The sequence below is a fragment of the Mixophyes fleayi genome, chromosome 1 (assembly GCF_038048845.1).
Source record: "Mixophyes fleayi isolate aMixFle1 chromosome 1, aMixFle1.hap1, whole genome shotgun sequence".
Classification (NCBI taxonomy): domain Eukaryota; kingdom Metazoa; phylum Chordata; class Amphibia; order Anura; family Limnodynastidae; genus Mixophyes; species Mixophyes fleayi.
Window position 1 is genome coordinate 23,392,569 of NC_134402.1, and position 20,228 is coordinate 23,412,796.

Here is a 20,228-nt window from a genome sequence, read left to right on the forward strand (position 1 = left end):
CTCTATCATACAGCATCGCCTACAGCGCACAACTTACCAGGAAAGACTAAAAGATCTTAATATGTATAGTTTGGATCAAAGAAGGGAAAGGTGGGATAGGATAGAAACTTTCAGATATATCAAGGGTTTTAACAAGGAGGCAAACATTCTTCAAAGAAAGAAGTATTAGAACACAAGGACATGCACTGACACTGGAGGGAAGTAGGTTCAGAGGAAATGTGAGGAAAAACTACTTCACAGAAAGGGTAGTGGATAAGTGGAATAGCCTCCCATCAGAGGTGGTAGATAATACAGTAGAGCAATTTAGACATGCTTGGGATAGACATAAGGATATCATTAAAAAGAATGAAGGATCAAATAAGGTTTCAAGTTACAATAGGTAAAAAAATGGGCAGACTACATGGACCAAGCGGTTCTTATCTGCTGTCAAATTCTATGTTTCGATGCATAATGTTACAAAATAACATTGTTGGAAATAATAATAAAAACACACACATTTTAAGATCCAAAATAAATGGAAATATTTATTTGGGAAGGCTGTACAATCTAATGAACCGGTCCATCCTATCCTCGGATAGAATGTTAGGGATAACAGTAATGGCTGTGAAAGATAGTGGTGTTGTAAGAACACGTTTGGACGATATGAACAAGGTGCGTTGCGTGGACATTTCCCTTCCACCCTCTTACAGCATTTTCCTCTTCTCGAATTCCTGCAGGGGGGGATAAATAATATATGTTAGTGACATGAAACAATCTGAAGGCGGCGTTGGCCTGGAGCGTAACACTTACTCATTCTTATGTAGTGTGGACGCAGAGATGAAACAAATGCATCAAAACTTTCCAGGATACGCATAGAACATTGAAGAGGTGAATAACACATGCAATACTCTCTACGAGCACATGGGTATATGCAGATTTGGCACCCATAAGCTCTATAAAATCACACCTTGCATTCTATACAGGATCCTTACAAGCTGACTTCATCTCCTGTCTCAGTGAACGTTTAGTAAAAGCTGCACTTTGCTGCCACCGAGTGCATGAAAAGAGCCGTACACACGGTTTGTCACAGATCTGCAGTAAAGTACAGATGTCACACAAAGGGTTTCGTTCTTGACATAGATATATTGGGGAAGGTTTAACTGCAAATCCTCCAACAGAAATGAACATTTTCATTTTGTGTGCAGACTGACAGAACAGAAGGCGATATTGTAAAATTAAAGCCCATTTAGCCTGTGTATAGTGCTGCGCCATCTATCGGAAAGGAGGTTGCCAAATTATATTTCTTAGTAGCCAGAAATTTCAGGTCATGATGGAAAAGTAACTTGGTACTCGAGGCCCAGCAGTGGAACCGCCAATGGCTGAACTATATTCATGGCAGACCCACCAAAACTGGGGAAAAAGGTGTAACACGGACAATCATATTTCGCGAAAGTCTTTTCCATTATGATCGGTGGATTAAGGACCTTTGCATGTTAATCATTCTAAGGCCTCGTGGAATACGATTGCATTGTGAGAAAAATGTGCTATGTATGGGCTCCTTTCCTTTAGTCCCATATTTTCCCCACATCCTGTATTTTTATTAAAATACTGTGACCCCATCAACAAGTCTCCCTCATTCTATTTACAGTTATTGATTTCTAATGCTGGACAGCTAAATGTTACTTTCAAGTATGGAGGGGATACAAAACAAACACACAGTCAGTCTGTAAGATGTCAAAAGGTCTCTGAAATGATTCTGTATTCCACTAAATACTTTGTATCCTTCAACATTTGAAAAGATTGTCAGAAAACAACTTTTTTAAAGAAACAGTTTACATGGATTCACATCTTTTTCCTGGTGCACTAGTATAGCAGAACTAGGGTTTAGCCCAGTTTAAAGTCCAAAATATCGGACACATCTAGAACACGTCTACCGATGGCCAATGTCTGGCTGCGACTACATGACACCCCCCACCCACTCAATAGAAACGACATATAGATGGATATAGATATATATTTTTGCAGTGTGGGTCGTCTGTTTTGAACCATCTGATTATCCAGTCACATAAAAGCCGCTTGGATTTTCTTCTGCTACAAGCATATTAACCCAGTTCTATGTCCGGCATTTCATTCACCATCACCTTACAGAGCTGATCTGACAGCTACCGCTGCCTGTCCTAGAAAATCCACAACAGGAAGGCGATGTTTTGGCACCTGATCTGGCTATGTTCCCGAGTTACCGGATTTTGGTAGAAGGCAGTTGCCTTTATATTGCTGCTATCACCACCATATCGCACCTATTTGGTCTGGAAATTGTGGTTATAGTTTTACATTTAGGGCACAGCAGGAGTATCGTCCAAAGAGGGCAACTAATGCCAACAACTCACTGATCCATCCTCTGTCAGCGGACATGACGACATTTTCTCTACCTGCTTCTAAGTGAGCCCTATGCACGCAGCTCCGAGAGCGAGACATTAACACTCTCTCCAATTCGGTCGATTATGCAGAGGAGATCGCAGTGTTCATGTGCATCAGCTGTCAGCACAGGTCAGAACTGATAACATAAGCTAAGGCGATTGCAGCAGCTGAGAAAGTGAGTAGTTTATAACTGAGCTAGAGCAAGGCGCAGATTATACAATTATTATTTACAGAGGCATCAATGGAGGTTAAATAAAAAATGTAAAACCTGGGGTGATCCTTCAAAGCTATATAGTTTCGGTGTTCCATTTGCTTACTAATATTTTAGGACTCTAGGTTATGTCAATTCCTTTCTTTGAGCCATGTACCGATTTCTGGAGGTAGTTATCGGCCCAGTTCGGGTAGAATTTAATCAAAACCCAAAACTATCACAACCACCAAAAACAAATGACACAAAATACTCAACGAACTAATGCATTGCTGCTATGTAGAGTTAAGCAGTTCATATCCCCATTCTGGCTCTGAGATTAAAAGATCTTAGAGAAGAATGTCCAGCATCAACATGCAGCCAGAGCAGGAGTGTGGTCTGACTTAGATCTAACACGGGGGAACGTCTAATGCCTGCAGCTCACAAGACATGTGGGTCAAAATATTTACACAATGCCCTAGTGGATTATTAGAACAAAGAGGGAGATCTTGACAGATCCACCGGCATGTTGTGTACAGATATAGGAGAATGTGAAAAGTGGTGAAAATGTCGTAAAATGTGCTATATCCCATAGAAACTGGATTCTAATTGGTTCTGCTAGAAAAACGTTTCTGCACCATTTTGTAATGTTACCTGTGCACCAGTTTTCATGAATACCACTCTTAGTATTAAACACACTTCTACACAGCACATTTACATATTTATATCGACACAGTGCGGTAAGTCTGGCTTCCTTTGCTTTTAAGGTGAAACAAGTTAGTTACCTTTTTAAAAGACCAAAAAAAAACAAAAAACACTTTTTTGTGTACTGCAAAAAACAATCCAGACGTACACCTAGACAGCACATTCCGGATAAATGTGGCAATTAAACGTTATTACAGAAAAGCTAAAGCCTTTTCTCAGCTCTCAGATACCTCCAGCATTGCTGAATGATTGTTTCCGACGTAACATGAATGTGCACCGTTTCCCCGACAGCTGCGCTGCGCTATACAGTAGAAGTTGTGCCAATCGCTTGCTATTGTGCCCAAATGCAATGTTAATGCTAAGCAATTATGTCTGGCACACGCTGTAGGGCATTTTGATAAGGACTTAAGAGGGTCTGTTCGGCATTTCCTGAGTGTTGTTACAGCTTCTAAAGAATCTGCGGGTGAAGGGAAAAGTAACAGCAGAAAATAAGTTCAGCAAACTACCCAGCAGTGCTTGCGACAAAGAAAACAGACGAGGCGAAGGAAACATTATTTTAACAACCTGAACGATTCAGCACTGCAAATGGAGGTATAATTATATAGACTCTGCGTTCTTTACCTTGTGCATGGTGCTGCCCAGCTGGGCAGGAGACATACTGACGACGACGCCGGCCCTCTGCAAAGCTGCAATTTTCTCCTTAGCGCCACCTTTCCCGCCTGCAATGATGGCCCCAGCGTGTCCCATCCTTCTGCCAGGAGGGGCAGTCAGGCCAGCAATAAAGGACACCACAGGCTTGGCGTTAGGACCCTGTCAAAAGGAAACCAAAGGGTTAAAAATGGAATCTTGAGAACAAACATTGCTGGATACTTTTGTGTCCTCTGTAATTTGTGAGCGAGCAAACGGGAAGATCAATGCAGAATAAGACGCGTAATTGAAGTACAGTGCATGCCTTGGGCAAGCTGCAGCGTTTGTTCTCGCATAGCAATCCAGCACATGGGCTCACGGAGGGAAAAACTACCTCAGGACAGAGACTAGCAGATGTCAGCCTGTGTGTGAAGAAAGTGCACAGTCTGAGCCGGTGAATGGGCCTCTGCAACGTACTTAATCAAGCAAATCTTTTATTCCTTCTAAACCTCAGAGATGGCTTCCCCTGCGAAAAAGCTGGAGTACGCAGTTTAATGTGTCAATTTACAGGCCTCTCACTTTTGTTTATCATCTTTTGCAACTCGCTAACAAAGAAAAAAACCGGTATAAAACTGTTCCCGCTAATGAAGTCAGAGGGATCATTTCTGCACCTCCAGCCTTCCAGAAAAGTAAATTAGTTTAAAACAGGGGGAAAAGGAGTGAACAACAAAACAAATAAATTATTTTCTTAACGAAGAAAACAGCTATAATCAATGAGCACCAGCAGAAACATTTATCCAGGTGTGGAACAAAGCAAATTAGGAAAAGTCTAAATAATTTATTCATTAGTAATAACACAATAGCGGTTGCTGGAGCAATAAACACTTTAAGTCTGTTATATATAGCAATCAATGACCTGCAACTTTAGTTTTGTACACACTGCAGAAACTAATCTAAAAGTAAACGTACTAGAAAGAACTATTTGAAGGCAGCAAAACATATCGCAACCACCTGTGAATATAGAAAAACAAAAACAAAAGAGTCAGGAGAAAAGAATATCCAGAATTATAATCTGTGCCCAAATGAGATCTGACAAGTGAAAAAGCTGAGAATGCAGTAATTGGGCTACTGTGACATCACTGGCACGGCTCCGGTGTATGAATCAAACCTATCCAAGGCAAGTGTGATGGGCGGGACTTTTTGTCGTTTAACAGACAAAAATAGGGTCAACTAACAACCAAGAACAAAAGTGGTGTCAACATTTTTGCACCGACTCCTGTCTGGGCTCTCTTGCAGTAGGCTAACGAGCACTGAAGTGTAGCAAAAAACCTTGTCTGGTCTCATAAACTAAGCTGTTTCATCTATCAGGGCATGGCATATATATATATTTTTTTTTTTTTTTTTTTAATTGATCAATTCTGCCGGGCATATTCTGTAATGGAATGGGCTACGCTTTTTTTTTGGCACGTATGGAGACACTCCAAACAAACAGAACAATGTATTAATGATACAGCATAACTAAACAACACTGCAAATCAGAGGTCTCTTCTTAACAGTAGAGGTTAGGAGACAGATCACCATGACTCCTGCTTTAGCACTTTTAATACCAAGGTTTGTTGGGGACTCTTGTCTTGTTTCTATGCATATATACAGTGCAGAAAGATGCCGCACATTGCAGATCAAGTTGTATCGATCAACTTTTCATCATAACCTATAGGCGTGCTTGAAGTTCTGGATGCTCGCGTTGGTCCATCTTATGCCGAAGACCAGGTGGCATTTAAATTGGCCTTTAGTACTCCTAATTCTCCATCTGAATTGCGCACGACCAATTTGTTGCTGTCTACCTGCTGTAAATAACCGGGCCTGCACAGCAGTTTCTATTGGCAACTGGTCTTGGCATTACTTTTACCAATAATGCTTTGACTATTAATAATGCTTTGAGTGGCTACAGGCTGGTCACGCTCAGAACCCTTCTCATTGGCTACTGTATGGTTTAGTAACATCAATTTTCTAATGTTCTGATTGGCTACACGTTTATTGTAATTCCTTTGCATGCATTAATGATCTGACGAGCTACAAGCTGTAAGTTATGTTTCTTTCATATACGCAGGGCCGGATTAAGGGAATGGAGGCCCCTGGGCTAAGGGGGCCTCCATTCCCCCGTGAGGGCCCCCCCCACGTGATCCGAGCTGCCCGCGCCCCCCCAACACTTACCTCCTTCCCCGGCGCGCTGCACGCTCTTTACTGAGGAGATCTCGTGAGAGTGAGACTCACGAGATCTCCTCAGTAAGGAGACTACAGCGCGCCGGGGAAGTACCGCAGTGAAAGTGCTCAGCAGCACTGATCGCGCCGGGGGCGCCCCCGCCCCCGACCGATCAATACTGCTGCTGAGCACTTTCAAGAGCCCCCTGGATGCCATAGGCCCCTGGGCTGTAGCCCAGTTAGCCCTATGGTTAATCCGGCCCTGCATATACGTAAAAAAATTTAGAAAACTATTCGTTATTTGTCCAAACACGACACAAACACTGTCATTTTAATGGTTTTCATGCTCAGTCGAGTTGGGATTCCCATGCATAGTGCTGTTGCAGTTTAGATCCTAATGTTTAAAGGCTATACATTAAAAAAGTTTAAATCGCCTTTTGCGGTTAGAAATTCATAAGCATGCCTTGGGCTCCCTAGTCTAACAGAATCATTTAATAAAAAAAAGGACAAATCCATTAGAGACAGATGGTATAGTTAAATCCCTTAGAAACAAACTTAAGAGCAGGAATTTACTCCTAGGACTTTTAAAACAAACATACCTTGGTTAATTGGGCACCATCATCAAAATGGTGTATTATTTTTATATCGCTTGAACAACAGTCCCCATAGGTTAAACAGCTGGTGCTGTGTTTGTAGATTATGTTTGTAAGATGTAAAGTAACGTCACTGTTCTAGAAGAGTGTAAATAGCAGGTGAGAGGGGAAGCGTGTACAACTTTGGCTATTTAACTAGTGTGCCCGCCTCTCTTCAGACTTTCAAACAGCAGAGGTGCAGATTCACATATTTTAATGTTAGGGCGACCACAGGGCACTATCGCTAGTTACCGCTTCTGGTAACTGCTGATCCTCTATGGAACTGGCTACACTTGTTGTTACGGTTTGCAGACTCCTGCTCTGCAATCACCGGTATTATCACTAGCGTGGCTTTTACTCCAGAAGAAAACTTTTTAGCGGCTGTATAATTTATGGGCATTTTGACTTTGTAAGTTCTGAACCAGTCAGTGACTTACAATATCCCCATACTTGTTTATGAGGCATTACATCATCTCCTACATCATCATCATCATTTATTTATATAGCGCCACTAATTCCGCAGCGCTGTACAGAGAACTCACTCACATCAGTCCCTGCCCCATTGGAGCTTACAGTCTATATTCCGTAGTGCACACACACACAGACAAACAGACTAGGGTCAATTTGTTAGCAGCCAATTAACCTACCAGTATGTATTTGGAGTGTGGGAGGAAACCAGAGCATCCGGAGGAAACCCACACAAACACGGGGAGAACATACAAACTCCTCACAGATAAGGCCATGCTTGAGAATTGAACTTATGACCCCAGTGATGTGAGGCAGAAGTGCTAACCACTATACCACCGTGCTGCCCATACATAAAACCGTTAAAGTTTTCTGTAATCAGAAACTGAATCCAGTCATCAAAAAAAAACTCTTCATACCATAAAAAATAAAATAAAACAAAATAATAGAGTCCATTCACAAGGAACTGGTGACATCACTAAAGAATGAAGCATAAAGTGCCTGAATGACACCAGTAGTTCCTAGTAAACTGAATTATACAGAACTCGGTCTTGAGGAGCGTTTACAGTATTAATTGATAGAGAATAACAATATATACGTACAGAATTGTGCTCCTTCAAGAAGTTGGCTGCATTCTCTTCGGCACTGCCGCCAATCTCCCCGATCAGTATGATGCCTTCCGTCTTAGGGTCGTTCAAGAAGACATCCAGGCAGTCAATAAAGTTTGTTCCGTTGAACGGGTCTCCCCCGATTCCTAACGAGCAGAAGGGGAAGGTATGTTTAGTGATGCTGCGGTTTACATGATACACATTTGATTAAGCCCCCAATTTTTTTTTATTCAAATTCATATTTAATAGAGTAAAAGGTTTCAAAAACCATACGATATATAAAAACTAAAAATAAATAAATCACCTGACTAACTCTGTACAACAGAATGTGGAAATTTCTATAAACACATTGGAAACAGAAAATGCATCAGGTTAAACTTGAGCTTTCAGTTCATGCTCCGATGCTAAAAAAAAATAATAAATAAAAATAAAACAAATAGCCAATTATTTTCATACTACATCGAAGTTTAGAAATAAAAATCAATCCTGGCATCCTCTGGTTATAACTGGCGAAGTGATCAGCGCTAAACAGGCAGGAGCGACAGCAAGCAAGCTTATTATCGGTATAACTGCTCTCTTTTTAATTGGGAACAGACTAGCAGGTACATTGGCTAATCACTAAACACGATACAAGAACTGTCAGAATCACACAGACTCTCATAATTCCGTCTAACAAAAAGACAAAGAAGATCTAACAATGCAGTTGAAAATTGGACAGGTGTGAAGTGGAGCCGTCTTCTGCACACAGGGGAGCCAGCGTTGCTGTGGACTGAACTAAAATTTATAAGAATGCAAGTTACCATTACAATAGGTACTAAGAACATTACTGAGACACACAGTGATTAGGCATCCATATGGAGTGTCAGCTCATGTGAGCAGGGCTATCTTTATAATGCGGAGGAAAACATCAGCGCTTTATAAGTAAAGGAGAATAGTAATCCTAGTGGCACAACGTGCCTTAGTGATATCACTACGTCTTAATGAACTAATAGTCTGAAAAGGGGTTTAGGTCACACAAATGGCTGCCTCTACTGTAGGTCACTGGTACAGAGCTGTCAGCAATAAAAGATAATGCTTCCAATCTCCACTTAGGCTTATAACCACAGCCAACACTCACACCAACACCAATCACTGACCAAGAACTCACTTCCTACTTGAAGGACAAGATTGACCAAATCCAATATGAAATGGTATCCTCTTCCCTGCAACAACCGGCTTAATTCCTTCCCTGCACCTACTCTTAATTCGATCTCACAAACGAAGGAGTCTCTACCCACTTCTCTCACTCTATTAACTGTCCACTCATCATCATTTATTTATATAGCACCACTAATTCCGCAGCGCTGTACAGAGAACTCACTCACATCAGACACTCGACCCTATCCTACTACAAACCAGTTGTTCACCATCTGCGGTGCTCATGTCGGCCTTAAATAACCTCTGTAGTATCTCACTTTATTTCAATCATTAGTCAAATATGTGACAATTACTCCTTTTCTTAAGGAAAAACAAATTCTGACCCAAATTCTCGCACAGATGATAGCCCCATCTCCCATGCCCCTCTCCAAGCTTCGTCAGAGTCTTACCTACACTCACCACACGCAAACTATTGGATCCTCTTCAGTCAGGCTTTCATTCCCAACACTCCATAGAGACTGCACAGACTAAGGTGGTCAATGATTTAATCACTGTTAAACGGAAATTTCATTACTTACTTCTAATTCTACTTGGAGTCTCTGCACATTTAACTATGAAAAACACTCAATTCTCGGGCAAACATTGCATTTCCTATGTCTGCAGGATAAGGTCCTTTCCTGGTTCTCATCCTACCTATCAAAACCGCTGTTTCAGTGTTCAAATGATAGAGCAGTTGGATCCAGAGAAATGAAGTACCACAGCATGGCTTATTGCTAGGCACTCTAATCTTCCCTTATCTATGCCATATTTCTAGAAAAACTAATGAGCTCCTTTGGGTATTCGTGCAAACTCTAAGCAGATGACACCAACATTTATCGGCCTACATAGCAGTGTCTTCCTGCCAGATCCTACAGTGGTTGCCTACACATACCAGAATCACATATGAAACACTTCTACTTACACAGCAAAACTGCAGCAACATACATTTCTTCCCTTGCATGAAAATATTTCCCAAGTCGATTCATGCAAAATGTAACTGTAGTCTCTTTCTATACTCAAACCACCCACTAACCTAGTTTGCCACGTAACTGGATCATAAAGCCTCACAACGCACTCTTTCCCACTTGTCCTCAGATATCAGACTCCTACATTCCTATATATTGTAAGATGGCCAAACAGAGGTAAGTCCCTGCTCGCAATTTACATTCTTGTTTTATTACAATGTTTGTTCCCTAACAGTAGAACACCTGCACATGCTGGAAGCAGCCACCAACAGTCAGGAGAATACAGCCTCCACAATAACCCCGATTCCTAGTGAACTGAGGCTGCATGTTCATGAATATTAATTCAACCTCCACTGTGTGAAGGCATCAGGCACATCTTACAGTATTTGATTCATGCTGGCTTGGTCCATTACATACAGAACATGGAAGGCGATGCGCACACAATTTTCTTGTGCAGTTGACAGGTGCACATTAAATGGGCCTTATGACATGTTATATGATTTATGAGTAACAAATAAGAATTGGTAGCAAGCTTTCATGGACAATTTAGATAAAACACCAGATACCGAGCGCTATACACAATATAAGAAGGTTAGGAGATACGTGTGTACAGTCTGAGTTCACAAGATTAATCCTCGACTGTAAAATAATGCATTATTAGGTTTTTATACAAACCCAGATAAGGAAGGAAGCATTACACACTACTAACTACAGCAGATGCTTTATAAAAGGAACACCACTGGATAATACAAGATATCCTGGGCATTAAGGTTACAAATAAAGTGTACCTGAGATAACTATAATTATAAGAATGAACCATGTCCATCCCCTTGCTGACAGCTGCCATATTTAAAAAGTTGCTTAGGCGCCCCCTGCATATAGTATTTTGTATCACCTTGGAGCGGAACAGAAGTCAGTCTCCTGCAGACTCCTAAACACAGTCATTAACTGATGGTGCCAATATCATAATATTAACAGTAATGGGTCCAACAAATAAGCATTAAGCCACAAAAAAGTGCCCCCAATACATAGTATGCCACTAGGTTATTTATCCTCTCCCAGAGATTAGGAAACAGGAGCACTGTCTATTACAGTGATGGCTAACCTGTGACACTCCAGGTGTTGTGAAACTACAAACCCCAGCATGCTGTGTCAGCTATCAGCTAGTTATCGACTGGCAAAGCATGCTGGGGCTTGTAGTTTCATAACACCTGGAGTGTCATAGGTTAGCTATCACTGATCTATTACTACATTTTCAGAATTTGGAATTCTCAAAGTCTTTTTTTTTTTTTTTTTTTTTTTGAATAGTAACATATTAAATTGTGAGGAGTTTTTGTTTTGCTGTTTTAAGTTAAAATAAATTGAAGTTACAAACCGCAGAGGTTTTCTCCTTGTAGATGCAGGTGGAGAACGTGATTCGGAAGGTCAAACCACATTCCCTCATTTAAAAAAAAAACAAAAACTACCCAGCAGGACATTTTCTTTCCATGCCCGATGGACACAAAAGCTCAGTAAACGTACCGATACACAGAGACTGTCCCAATCCAACCTGCGTCGTCTGATGCACAGCTTCATATGTCAGAGTTCCTGATCTAGACACGATACCTACGGGTGAAAGAATACAGTGTTATGTAAGTGGAAGTCCATGTTTACTTCAGCACTGCGGCAATGAAATCTGTGAACTGTGCTGACACGTTCATGTTTTAGGGAATCAACAAGGCAACTGCTTAGAGGCAATCGTTCTTCAACAGTACAGATATTGATGTGTTCTACTCCCGGCGTCAGGCTGTGATTAGAGCTAATCTACACGGCATGTAAGTTCAGCCACTGTACTGAATAGTGGACTGTGTATCAAAATACAGTGACCTACGCTATCCAACTAGAGAAAAGCTTCAATTGTGTGGGATGCAGTTTTTTCCTAACATTACATAATTAGCTGTATAATTTGCTGTGCATGTCTACTTTGAGCACAAAGCATTACAGCTAATTAAGGAACTGAAGGGAAAAAAAAGCTTCAGTCCAATAACAGATTCAAATTAACTGCACTTCAGTTCTATTTGCAGAAATACACTTATGGTCCTACAGTAGTTATGCGATATTTAAAAGTTATTAGTGTTTAGTGACGATACATTACCGCCACCTAGTGGTGCCATTAAAGTACTGGTCACAGTTTAATTTCACAAATAAAGATACACTTGTGGTATCTTCTCATCAAAACTCAATCCTTTTTTTTGAGAGAGGAATAGAGGAAAGATGGAAGCTCGCAATGATCAGGGATCGCTGGGGGGAAGCTGTGGAGACAAACTTCTTTACAAAACAGATGATGGGGGTTAAGCTAAACATTTCTTAGGCAGTCTCCATTGCAAAGTAATTTCTCCATCTCCCCAAGACGGAAAATGGTGATGACAATATAAGCCAGCAAATGACAGACATCGTTAAAGGTACTCATAGCACATTTGTACACTTTGGGCTTGATTCGTTAGAGAAAGAAAGCAAAAAAAATATGAGCAACTTTGAACCTTGTAATGCAAGGGGTGCAAATTAGTTTATTATTTTGTACATAGGTTAAATACTGGCTGTTTTTTCATGTAAGACGCAAATACTTGGTAGCTTTATTTTTACACCGACATTAAAAGTTGATCTAGGAAATTATAGTTGATCGACCCCAATTATAAATCTGTCCTCACATTTTAAATTTACCTCCCCACTCCAATACAACATGGTTTTGCCAAGGTCCAAAGTTACTCTTATTTTGCTTTACCTGCCTTAATGAATCAGGTCCTTTAAGTTAATTTCTCCTTTTATATTGAATTGTACAACTTAGCAAGCCACTGAAAAGAGTCACATTAAGGGGGGTATTCAATTGACGGCGGGATCGCCACAAAGCCCGCGCTCGAAAAATATTACCGTTAATACGGTAATATCTCGCTGGATTTCAGCTCGCGGCTCCCTGATCCAGCGAGTAAATTACTGCATTAACGGTATTTACACGCAATATTACCGTATTAAAGGTAATATTTTTCGAGCGCGGGCTTTGCGTTGATCTCGCCGTCAATTGAATACCCCCGTAAGAGTGAGAGAACAAGGAAAAAAAAGATATATATATATATATATATAAAAAAGATACAATGGGGGAATTCAATTGGCCGCGTTACTGTAAAAAGTGACGCGGTCTGAGCTCCATTACCGTTATTATGGTAATGGTGCGCTTAAATACTATTATTACGGTAGATTTTGCTTGCAGCTCTCTGAGCTGTGAGCAGAAAGTAGGATTAAATTTACCGTACTAACGGTAATAGGTTTAACGCTAATTCGGGGAGGAGAGGGGGATTGAATTCCCCCCCAATGAGTATTAGGACACCAAGAACACATTACGTAGGTTTGTTTCCTGGAAAAAATATTGAATTTGCTGTAAAAAAATTTTTTTTTTTACCTTTTACTATTTTTAATCCCGTTACCCAGCACTAAACACGTTCTGCATGCACATTTTACAATACACTTTTTATTCAGCTCCATATTGAAGGAAGCTCCGAGACTATGCCATTAAGCGTGCGCTTTATGAGTGCACAAAAAATATATCTACAAAATGTAATTGCATTCCTATTTGATTTTTCAATTTTCAGTTTATGGGCACTATCCTGAGCGGAGATGGGTGGAATACTAATGCTCCCCTGCTCCGTATGCTTTTCATTCAGAGAGCTACCAACAGTAAAAAAATAAAACAAAAAAAAATTTGTGAGGTGGGGGAAACAACACACTACACCAAAAACTTAATTATCCTCCTGGAGAAGAAAAAATATTTTGTAAGAGCTCTTCCTAGACAGTTATTCTATTCCCAGAGACCAACAACTCCTCTAATAATAAAACACAAGAAACAGACAATAACTTCTCAACACAGTAACATCAGTCACTCTTGTGTGTAAAATTATACACACACACACACACACACACAAATTCTATGCTACAAAGAAAAAGATACAGCTTAATTATGATCATTCAATCTGATTGAAGCAATTGTTACTTTATTTTCCCCCGGCATGGGAAGACAAAAATTAATCGATAATGATATTTTTAGAAATATCTTCCAGTTAAGAGCTTTCATTTATATAGAGATAGGCATTTATATAGAAAGATAACCGTAAGATCACAATGAATATTGCATAGTGAGAAAAAGTTGTGTATTGGGGGATTTTCAGAAACACAGATATTTAGAGCTACACAATTGTATCAGAGAATATGGTGACATTTTACATTCGCACTAATCTGTTTGTGGATAACACTCTGTCACGAATATGAGTCACATACCACAGTTACACGCCGCTTGCTATTAACCATTACAATGTCAAGCACTTAAGTCTTATGTGGGCAAAATGCTGAGCCAGCGATGCCAAGCACATAAACATTGCTGGGCTATAAATACGGTCAGATTCCCTGGCGCTATCATGCACTGATCTGTCAGTGGACATTCATTGTTTATGCATACCAATAAAAGCCCCCTCTCATTTCTAAGGGAGGGAAAGGGGGGTGGAAAGGAGTGATGAATATAACAAAAAAATAAACACAAAATAAAAGAAAAAAGCACAAACATTTTAGGCTCCTATTGCCGTTTTGATAACAGAAAAATATGTGTGTGCGTGGGGAGGGTATTGGATTTCAACCCAGCCGAGTACCCCTCCACAGGGCAGAGGCTTTCATAAGACACATTGACGCCCACCCTAAGAAACCAAACACTTCCTCCTGCCTCACATACCCGCCCACCACAATCAAAGAAAACCCTCAAGTAACCGATATCAATTATCCGCCAGCATAACGTTGCATCACGTTGGGCGTCCAACTAAAATTTTACATTCCTTTGGTATTATATTGTATGGTTGTCTTGCCGTTTCTGCCGCGGCGCAACCTGGGGTGGAAATAAAAAGGGGTGCGGGAGAGGGAGAAGTGGGGGAGTGGGAAAAGAACAGTGCAATTGGTACAGACAATATACTTGGATGCTATTAAGTTTAGCAGTTGATTATTGCTTTTTTTTTTTGCAGTATTTAACATTATAGCTCTAATGCAGTGTATATTGTATGTGGTGGTGGTACCGTTATTTGCTACTGTTGGTAGTTTGTAGCCCTGGGGGTTGTTTGGGGTAGAGTATGTTTATAGCTCAAAATTTATAGCCATTGCTCACAAGCTATAAACTAAACACTTCAATCGCACCTGAAGGGAACCCTATTACAACTACCACCCACCGCTACCAAGCCACGAGCTATAAGCTTTTTGCTTAAAATATAGAGCCGCAAACACTGCTACCAATACCACGGTTTTTAAGCGCAATTTTACCGTATTAACGGTAATAGTTTTAGAGCGCGAGTTTTTCGGCCGTCAAGCCGAACAATTGAATACCCCCTTCATTTGTTACGTGTAAGAATCAAAGATATTCCAGATCCAGAGTGACAAATTAATAGATGAACTTGTGGTAAACATAAAATCTATTGACAGCGTGCAAAGAGGAATGCGGGCTAAAGAGGTGATGTCAACGAAAATATTACTAATCGCCGTGATACATTTAGTGGGGACATTTTACTCTACAATATTTTAGCCTATCAGCCCTTTGATTGTCAAAGTTGTACCGCTCTGTTGTTTGTACATGTCCTCCAAAAGCCATTATATATATTTTATATTAGCTTCTACACATCCGGCAAACATCTGTGTTCTTCAACAAGGCTGTTAAATCTTCCTGCTTAGTGGTTTATTTTCAATGCCGTTGGTCATTACAAAGTTCAGTTATATTCTGGGCAATGAACACAACTTCTATAGAGCAGTTCTATGCCATATCCAAAGACAACAAACAAAGAAGCTGCCTGCATGATATAAAGGCCTGAGCGAGCCTCACATAGACCACAAAATGTCTTAATAAAGACTATAGCAGGTAAAAGCTAACCAAAAGGTAGATCAGCCCTTTATTATTTACCACAACCCAAGCTATATGGAGCCCATAGGTTATTAATACCACGCTTTATGGTTTGTTTTGTTTGAGACAAAAAAAAAAAAAGCAACATCATAAGTTTGCAACAAAATATGCTGTTTCTAAGACATAAGGTGAACGGGCACATCTGCAAGTACCCAGAAGAGAGCATGTGACAGGTACCCGCCTGACATTTGTGTGGCTGATACAAATACCAGGCTGAAAACGCATCTGTGCCATCATGTTGCTGAGAAAGTCTTGTACGTCTTCTTTAAGTTACCCGTTACTATGTGGGCTCATACTGAATGATGACATATATTATGGTGATAATGTATGTTCCCAGTGCCCGGCCTGGAATACGGTGCCCAGCTGCACAGTAAATACTGCACTCCTTAAATGACGACAATCACTCTTGTTTATCCGCTTTGTGCCGCAGAATGATAAAAGAGGGAGAAGAGATGGCTCCAGCAAGGACACAATAACTTCTCATAAAGGGGACTTTTTCCTCTGATGAAAAACCTCGGTGCATTTAGAGATGTTCTCTGGAGACTATAAATACAACATGGCTGCTTCCTCCCTATGTATATTTCATCCCAGCAGGAGAGTTATTTTTCTGCCATAAGGGAGGTTAAAATATTCTATATATAAATATATAAGCAACCTTGCTCCGCGAAGGTATCTTAAAGAGGACCGGTCACCTCTCAGACTGGTCCTCTTATTACCTAGACTATTGGGGGGGAGGGGGTGCCTACCTTACACTCCATTTGCTCCTCGGGCGTTTATTTACATTTATGCCATACCATGCCCAGTCTCTCCTAGCACATCTACAGCCCGGGGGTAGAGCAGGAAACCAACACTGTTCCATCTCACAGAGATTTTATTTCTCCATACATAACTCTCTGCAAAAGTTGTTTTTATTAAACTATACATCTATTGATATCATCACCTGCACACGCGGATATTTCTTATGTACATTGTAAATGAGCTTCACACATAATTACATTTATTTACATTAAGTGTGAGCTGTCAAACTACTTGCTAGACTGTAATGGGACAGAGCATAGATTACCCTAAATTAATTACAATAATCTCCTCGCTCTATCCAAACTCATGTCGCACTGCCTAGGATAGAGGGGAAAGCTCTTTTGGCAGCGAAAAACAAAGACGAAAAAAGGTCTGCTGATTTTCACGTACAGAAATTATGCAAACTTTACAAAGCTTTATATAAAAAAAAAAAAACTATAGGGTGCGGAAATAAATGTACATATTTTTTTTTTGTTACACGTTTTAAATTTTTATTTTTAATGGAAACAATTTAGTCACCCTGACACAAGTGTTGGTAGATTCAGGTTACACTGATTCTAACAGCAGCTGGCACGCCAGCTACTAGTAAATCCTGGTTACACAGATTCTAAGCCGTGAGTAGGAGACATACGAGACAGGTCTCCTGAAATTCTCTTACAATACTCCCACAGCCATAGAAAACCATGGTCTGTGACTGCAGACTGAAAAATCATGATTTAAAAAAATAAATCAAGATTATTTTGATTTAAATCAGATTTTTTTTCATTAAAAAAAAAAAAAAAAAAAATGATCAAGTAAACCAAGAATACAGAGTTCTTTTAAAATACTGTATCTTTAATATATTCAATTTAAATGACTTGACAGTGTCACCAATCATGGCAAACTACACACAAATCACAACACAAACTACAAAAGGAAAGAAACAGCAATGAAGTTAAAAGTTACAATAGTTGGCAATTGCCTTGCCCGATTTGTAAATGTGAATGAGCCTACACATTAGTTTTATTGACCGCCTTAAAAAAGAAACAAGTTTTGCAGCTGTCAGTAGCCAAGTGGTTTCTCGGGTTTTCAACCCAAATGTGCAAAATATTCTTTCTACTGAAGCTGATATTTTCATTACCAGCTACAGTTTCTGAATCAATGTGCATTGTCCACCAGTCTATTGGTGCCACGGTTAATACAACATTGTGGTCAAAGAAGAGATCATTAAACAGGACTGTTTTTACAGTGATAAGTTATTTCTTTCAACTGTCCTCTCTCTCTGAACTTGAAACACTGGTGTAGTGTTGCTCATTATCTCTGCATTCTGGAATTATCCGCTTCTTGTATGGACTTGTCTGTTGCCTGAGCCTCTTTGTATCACGAGTCATAATTAAATTAGGTCAGCAAGCAATAGCCATAGATACAAACCTTTTATTAGTAGTGCAACTAATTAAAGGTCAAAGGACTATGGGTCCATATTGCCCAGTATGCCAGTTATCATTAAAAGCTTGTTAAAACCCTGGATTTTTTTTAATGGCGATTTAAACTAATAATTTTTTTTAAAATCATTAGATTTAAATAGTGATTAAAATCAAGTTGATTTAAAATCAGCACACCCTGTGTGACAGAGCGTCATTTTGACAATGTGAACTTAGTTTGATCTTTGTGTACTTGGCTGTCACTGATTTGATCAATACAAATCCAGCCCACCCCCATTGTAGATACAAAGAAACAAGTTTATATAACCAGAGAAAAAACAAACAAACAAACAAACAAACATGCAAACAAACCATAGATATGTTAATAGAAAGGTAATGAGACAAAACAAAGATTACATAACTGGTTAGGTATTGCTAGGAATCACAGACTTGTTTACATACCAATTCGCCCTTTCTTGTGGATGTGGCCAGGCATGATCCCGATTTTACATTCTCCAGGCTGAAAATATATTGAAATTGGGTAAATAAGACAATATTCGGAGATTAGCTAGCCACAGTCACAGATTTCTGCAAACTGGAAATTTTATCACACATCCTGTTCCCAATTGTTCGCCATGTAAGAATCATCTGATCTAACTAAAAGTGATCCTTTTTAGGCTAGTTCATAAGTCCAGTTGCAAGACTACCACTATATGTGAGGTTATCTTGATGACCAACGGGTCTTAATGTGATCTAGTCGCATCTCATCACATTTTGTCCACCGAAATGTGAAACTGTGAGATGGTAATAGGCGTCCTATGGGAAAATGTAGATCTATCAGGGTATAGTATAGATGTGAGATGGCAACGAGTATATGTGACGAAACGAGTTTGATAACACCTTAACCAGCCTGTCCCTCATTTCTCGCAAAATGAGAAGCACAACATGTACTTTTTATACCCCTTTTTATGTTCCCCAGCTCACCAGAGAACAAATGCAGTGTCTAATTACATGTGGATAAGGGGACATAGCAGCTCATTGTAAATATCTTAATGTGAAGCCAGGGGGGGTTACGGGTAAGGCTCAAGTTTCAGGACGCAGGTGAGGTGCTGACTGCTATCCTATATCTGGAGGTGGGGAATGCCAATTAGTGTCCAATGTCTTCCACAGGACTAGTAAATGCATTTTTTTTTCCACCTCAGCTGGGGCGCTTCTGTGGAAGCTCATCTCCACTCCCCCCCACTGTTGAAATTTGACCCTGGATATAAGGAGCCACTCAGGGGGATATTCATTCTGAGGATTGACGGCTGGCAGTTGCAGGGTGGCTAGTTTTGAGTTGTCGTTCTCTACTAGTGGACTACATCTGTAGAACCATGGCTCTTCAAGTCAGGACAGCCAGGTGACTAACTCCTTAAGCTAGTGGGGTAAGGGACAGATGATGTGGTGAACCGGCCCGCAATTTATTTCCTGTATATAATATTCTAGTGTTTTTATTACAATAAATGTACTGTTGTACTTTTCTAACTGCATTTGCCTGAATGACTACAAGAACCTGAAAAGGTACTGGGTTTGGTTCCCTGGCAAAGTAAGGCACCCGTGGGTGGCCAGCCAGTGTGAAGTGGGTAGATTTGGGCCAGAAAACCTGGTATCTTACAATGTCTTCTGGGGGGATGCAGCTCCCTTCAGAACATAGCAAGGATGTAAGATAATGAGCGACACCTTTGTGTGAGTAGATGTTTTACAGTGTGTGTAGATAAAAGAACTAATCTTCCTTCTTCAAAAGAAGATAAGGCAGTCCATGTCAATCAGCCCCAAGGTCTGCGTTTCACAAGTTTCTTTCCTGGCTCTCAGCTGTCTGTTTGTTGGCCTTAACTCTGGGTGGGGTTTTCTTTGTGAGGTGAACAAATTAAAATGAAGAAGTCTAAGTATTCACTAGGAACCAGTCCCTGATAAGTTTTGCCCATAAAGTGGTTTCAGTTATATCACTGCTTCCAGGAGAGTAGATGGCATTCTTCTGATCAGTGGTTTAGCCCACAAAACAATTATCTCTATTGTATCAGAAACGGTACGATCAAAGGATTTCTATAAAGATATTCACTCAATGTCACCG

The 20,228-nt window shown here is 40.2% G+C and overlaps 1 protein-coding gene across 2 annotated transcripts in view; it reads right to left on the reverse strand.

Annotated features, from left to right (window-relative positions):
* Nucleotides 1-496: 496 nt before the first annotated feature.
* SUCLG1 (succinate-CoA ligase GDP/ADP-forming subunit alpha) overlaps nucleotides 497-20,228 on the reverse strand; it is a 33,556-nt gene continuing 13,824 nt past the window's right edge. For both annotated transcript variants that reach the window (XM_075192513.1, XM_075192577.1), the window contains 5 exons: nucleotides 18,581-18,638; nucleotides 11,486-11,569; nucleotides 7,818-7,969; nucleotides 3,911-4,099; nucleotides 497-710 (listed from right to left, as the gene is read on the reverse strand). In XM_075192513.1, coding sequence (XP_075048614.1) covers nucleotides 684-710; nucleotides 3,911-4,099; nucleotides 7,818-7,969; nucleotides 11,486-11,569; nucleotides 18,581-18,638 — 510 coding nt within the window. In that variant the 3' untranslated portion in view covers nucleotides 497-683. The remainder of the gene's footprint in view (nucleotides 711-3,910; nucleotides 4,100-7,817; nucleotides 7,970-11,485; nucleotides 11,570-18,580; nucleotides 18,639-20,228) is intronic.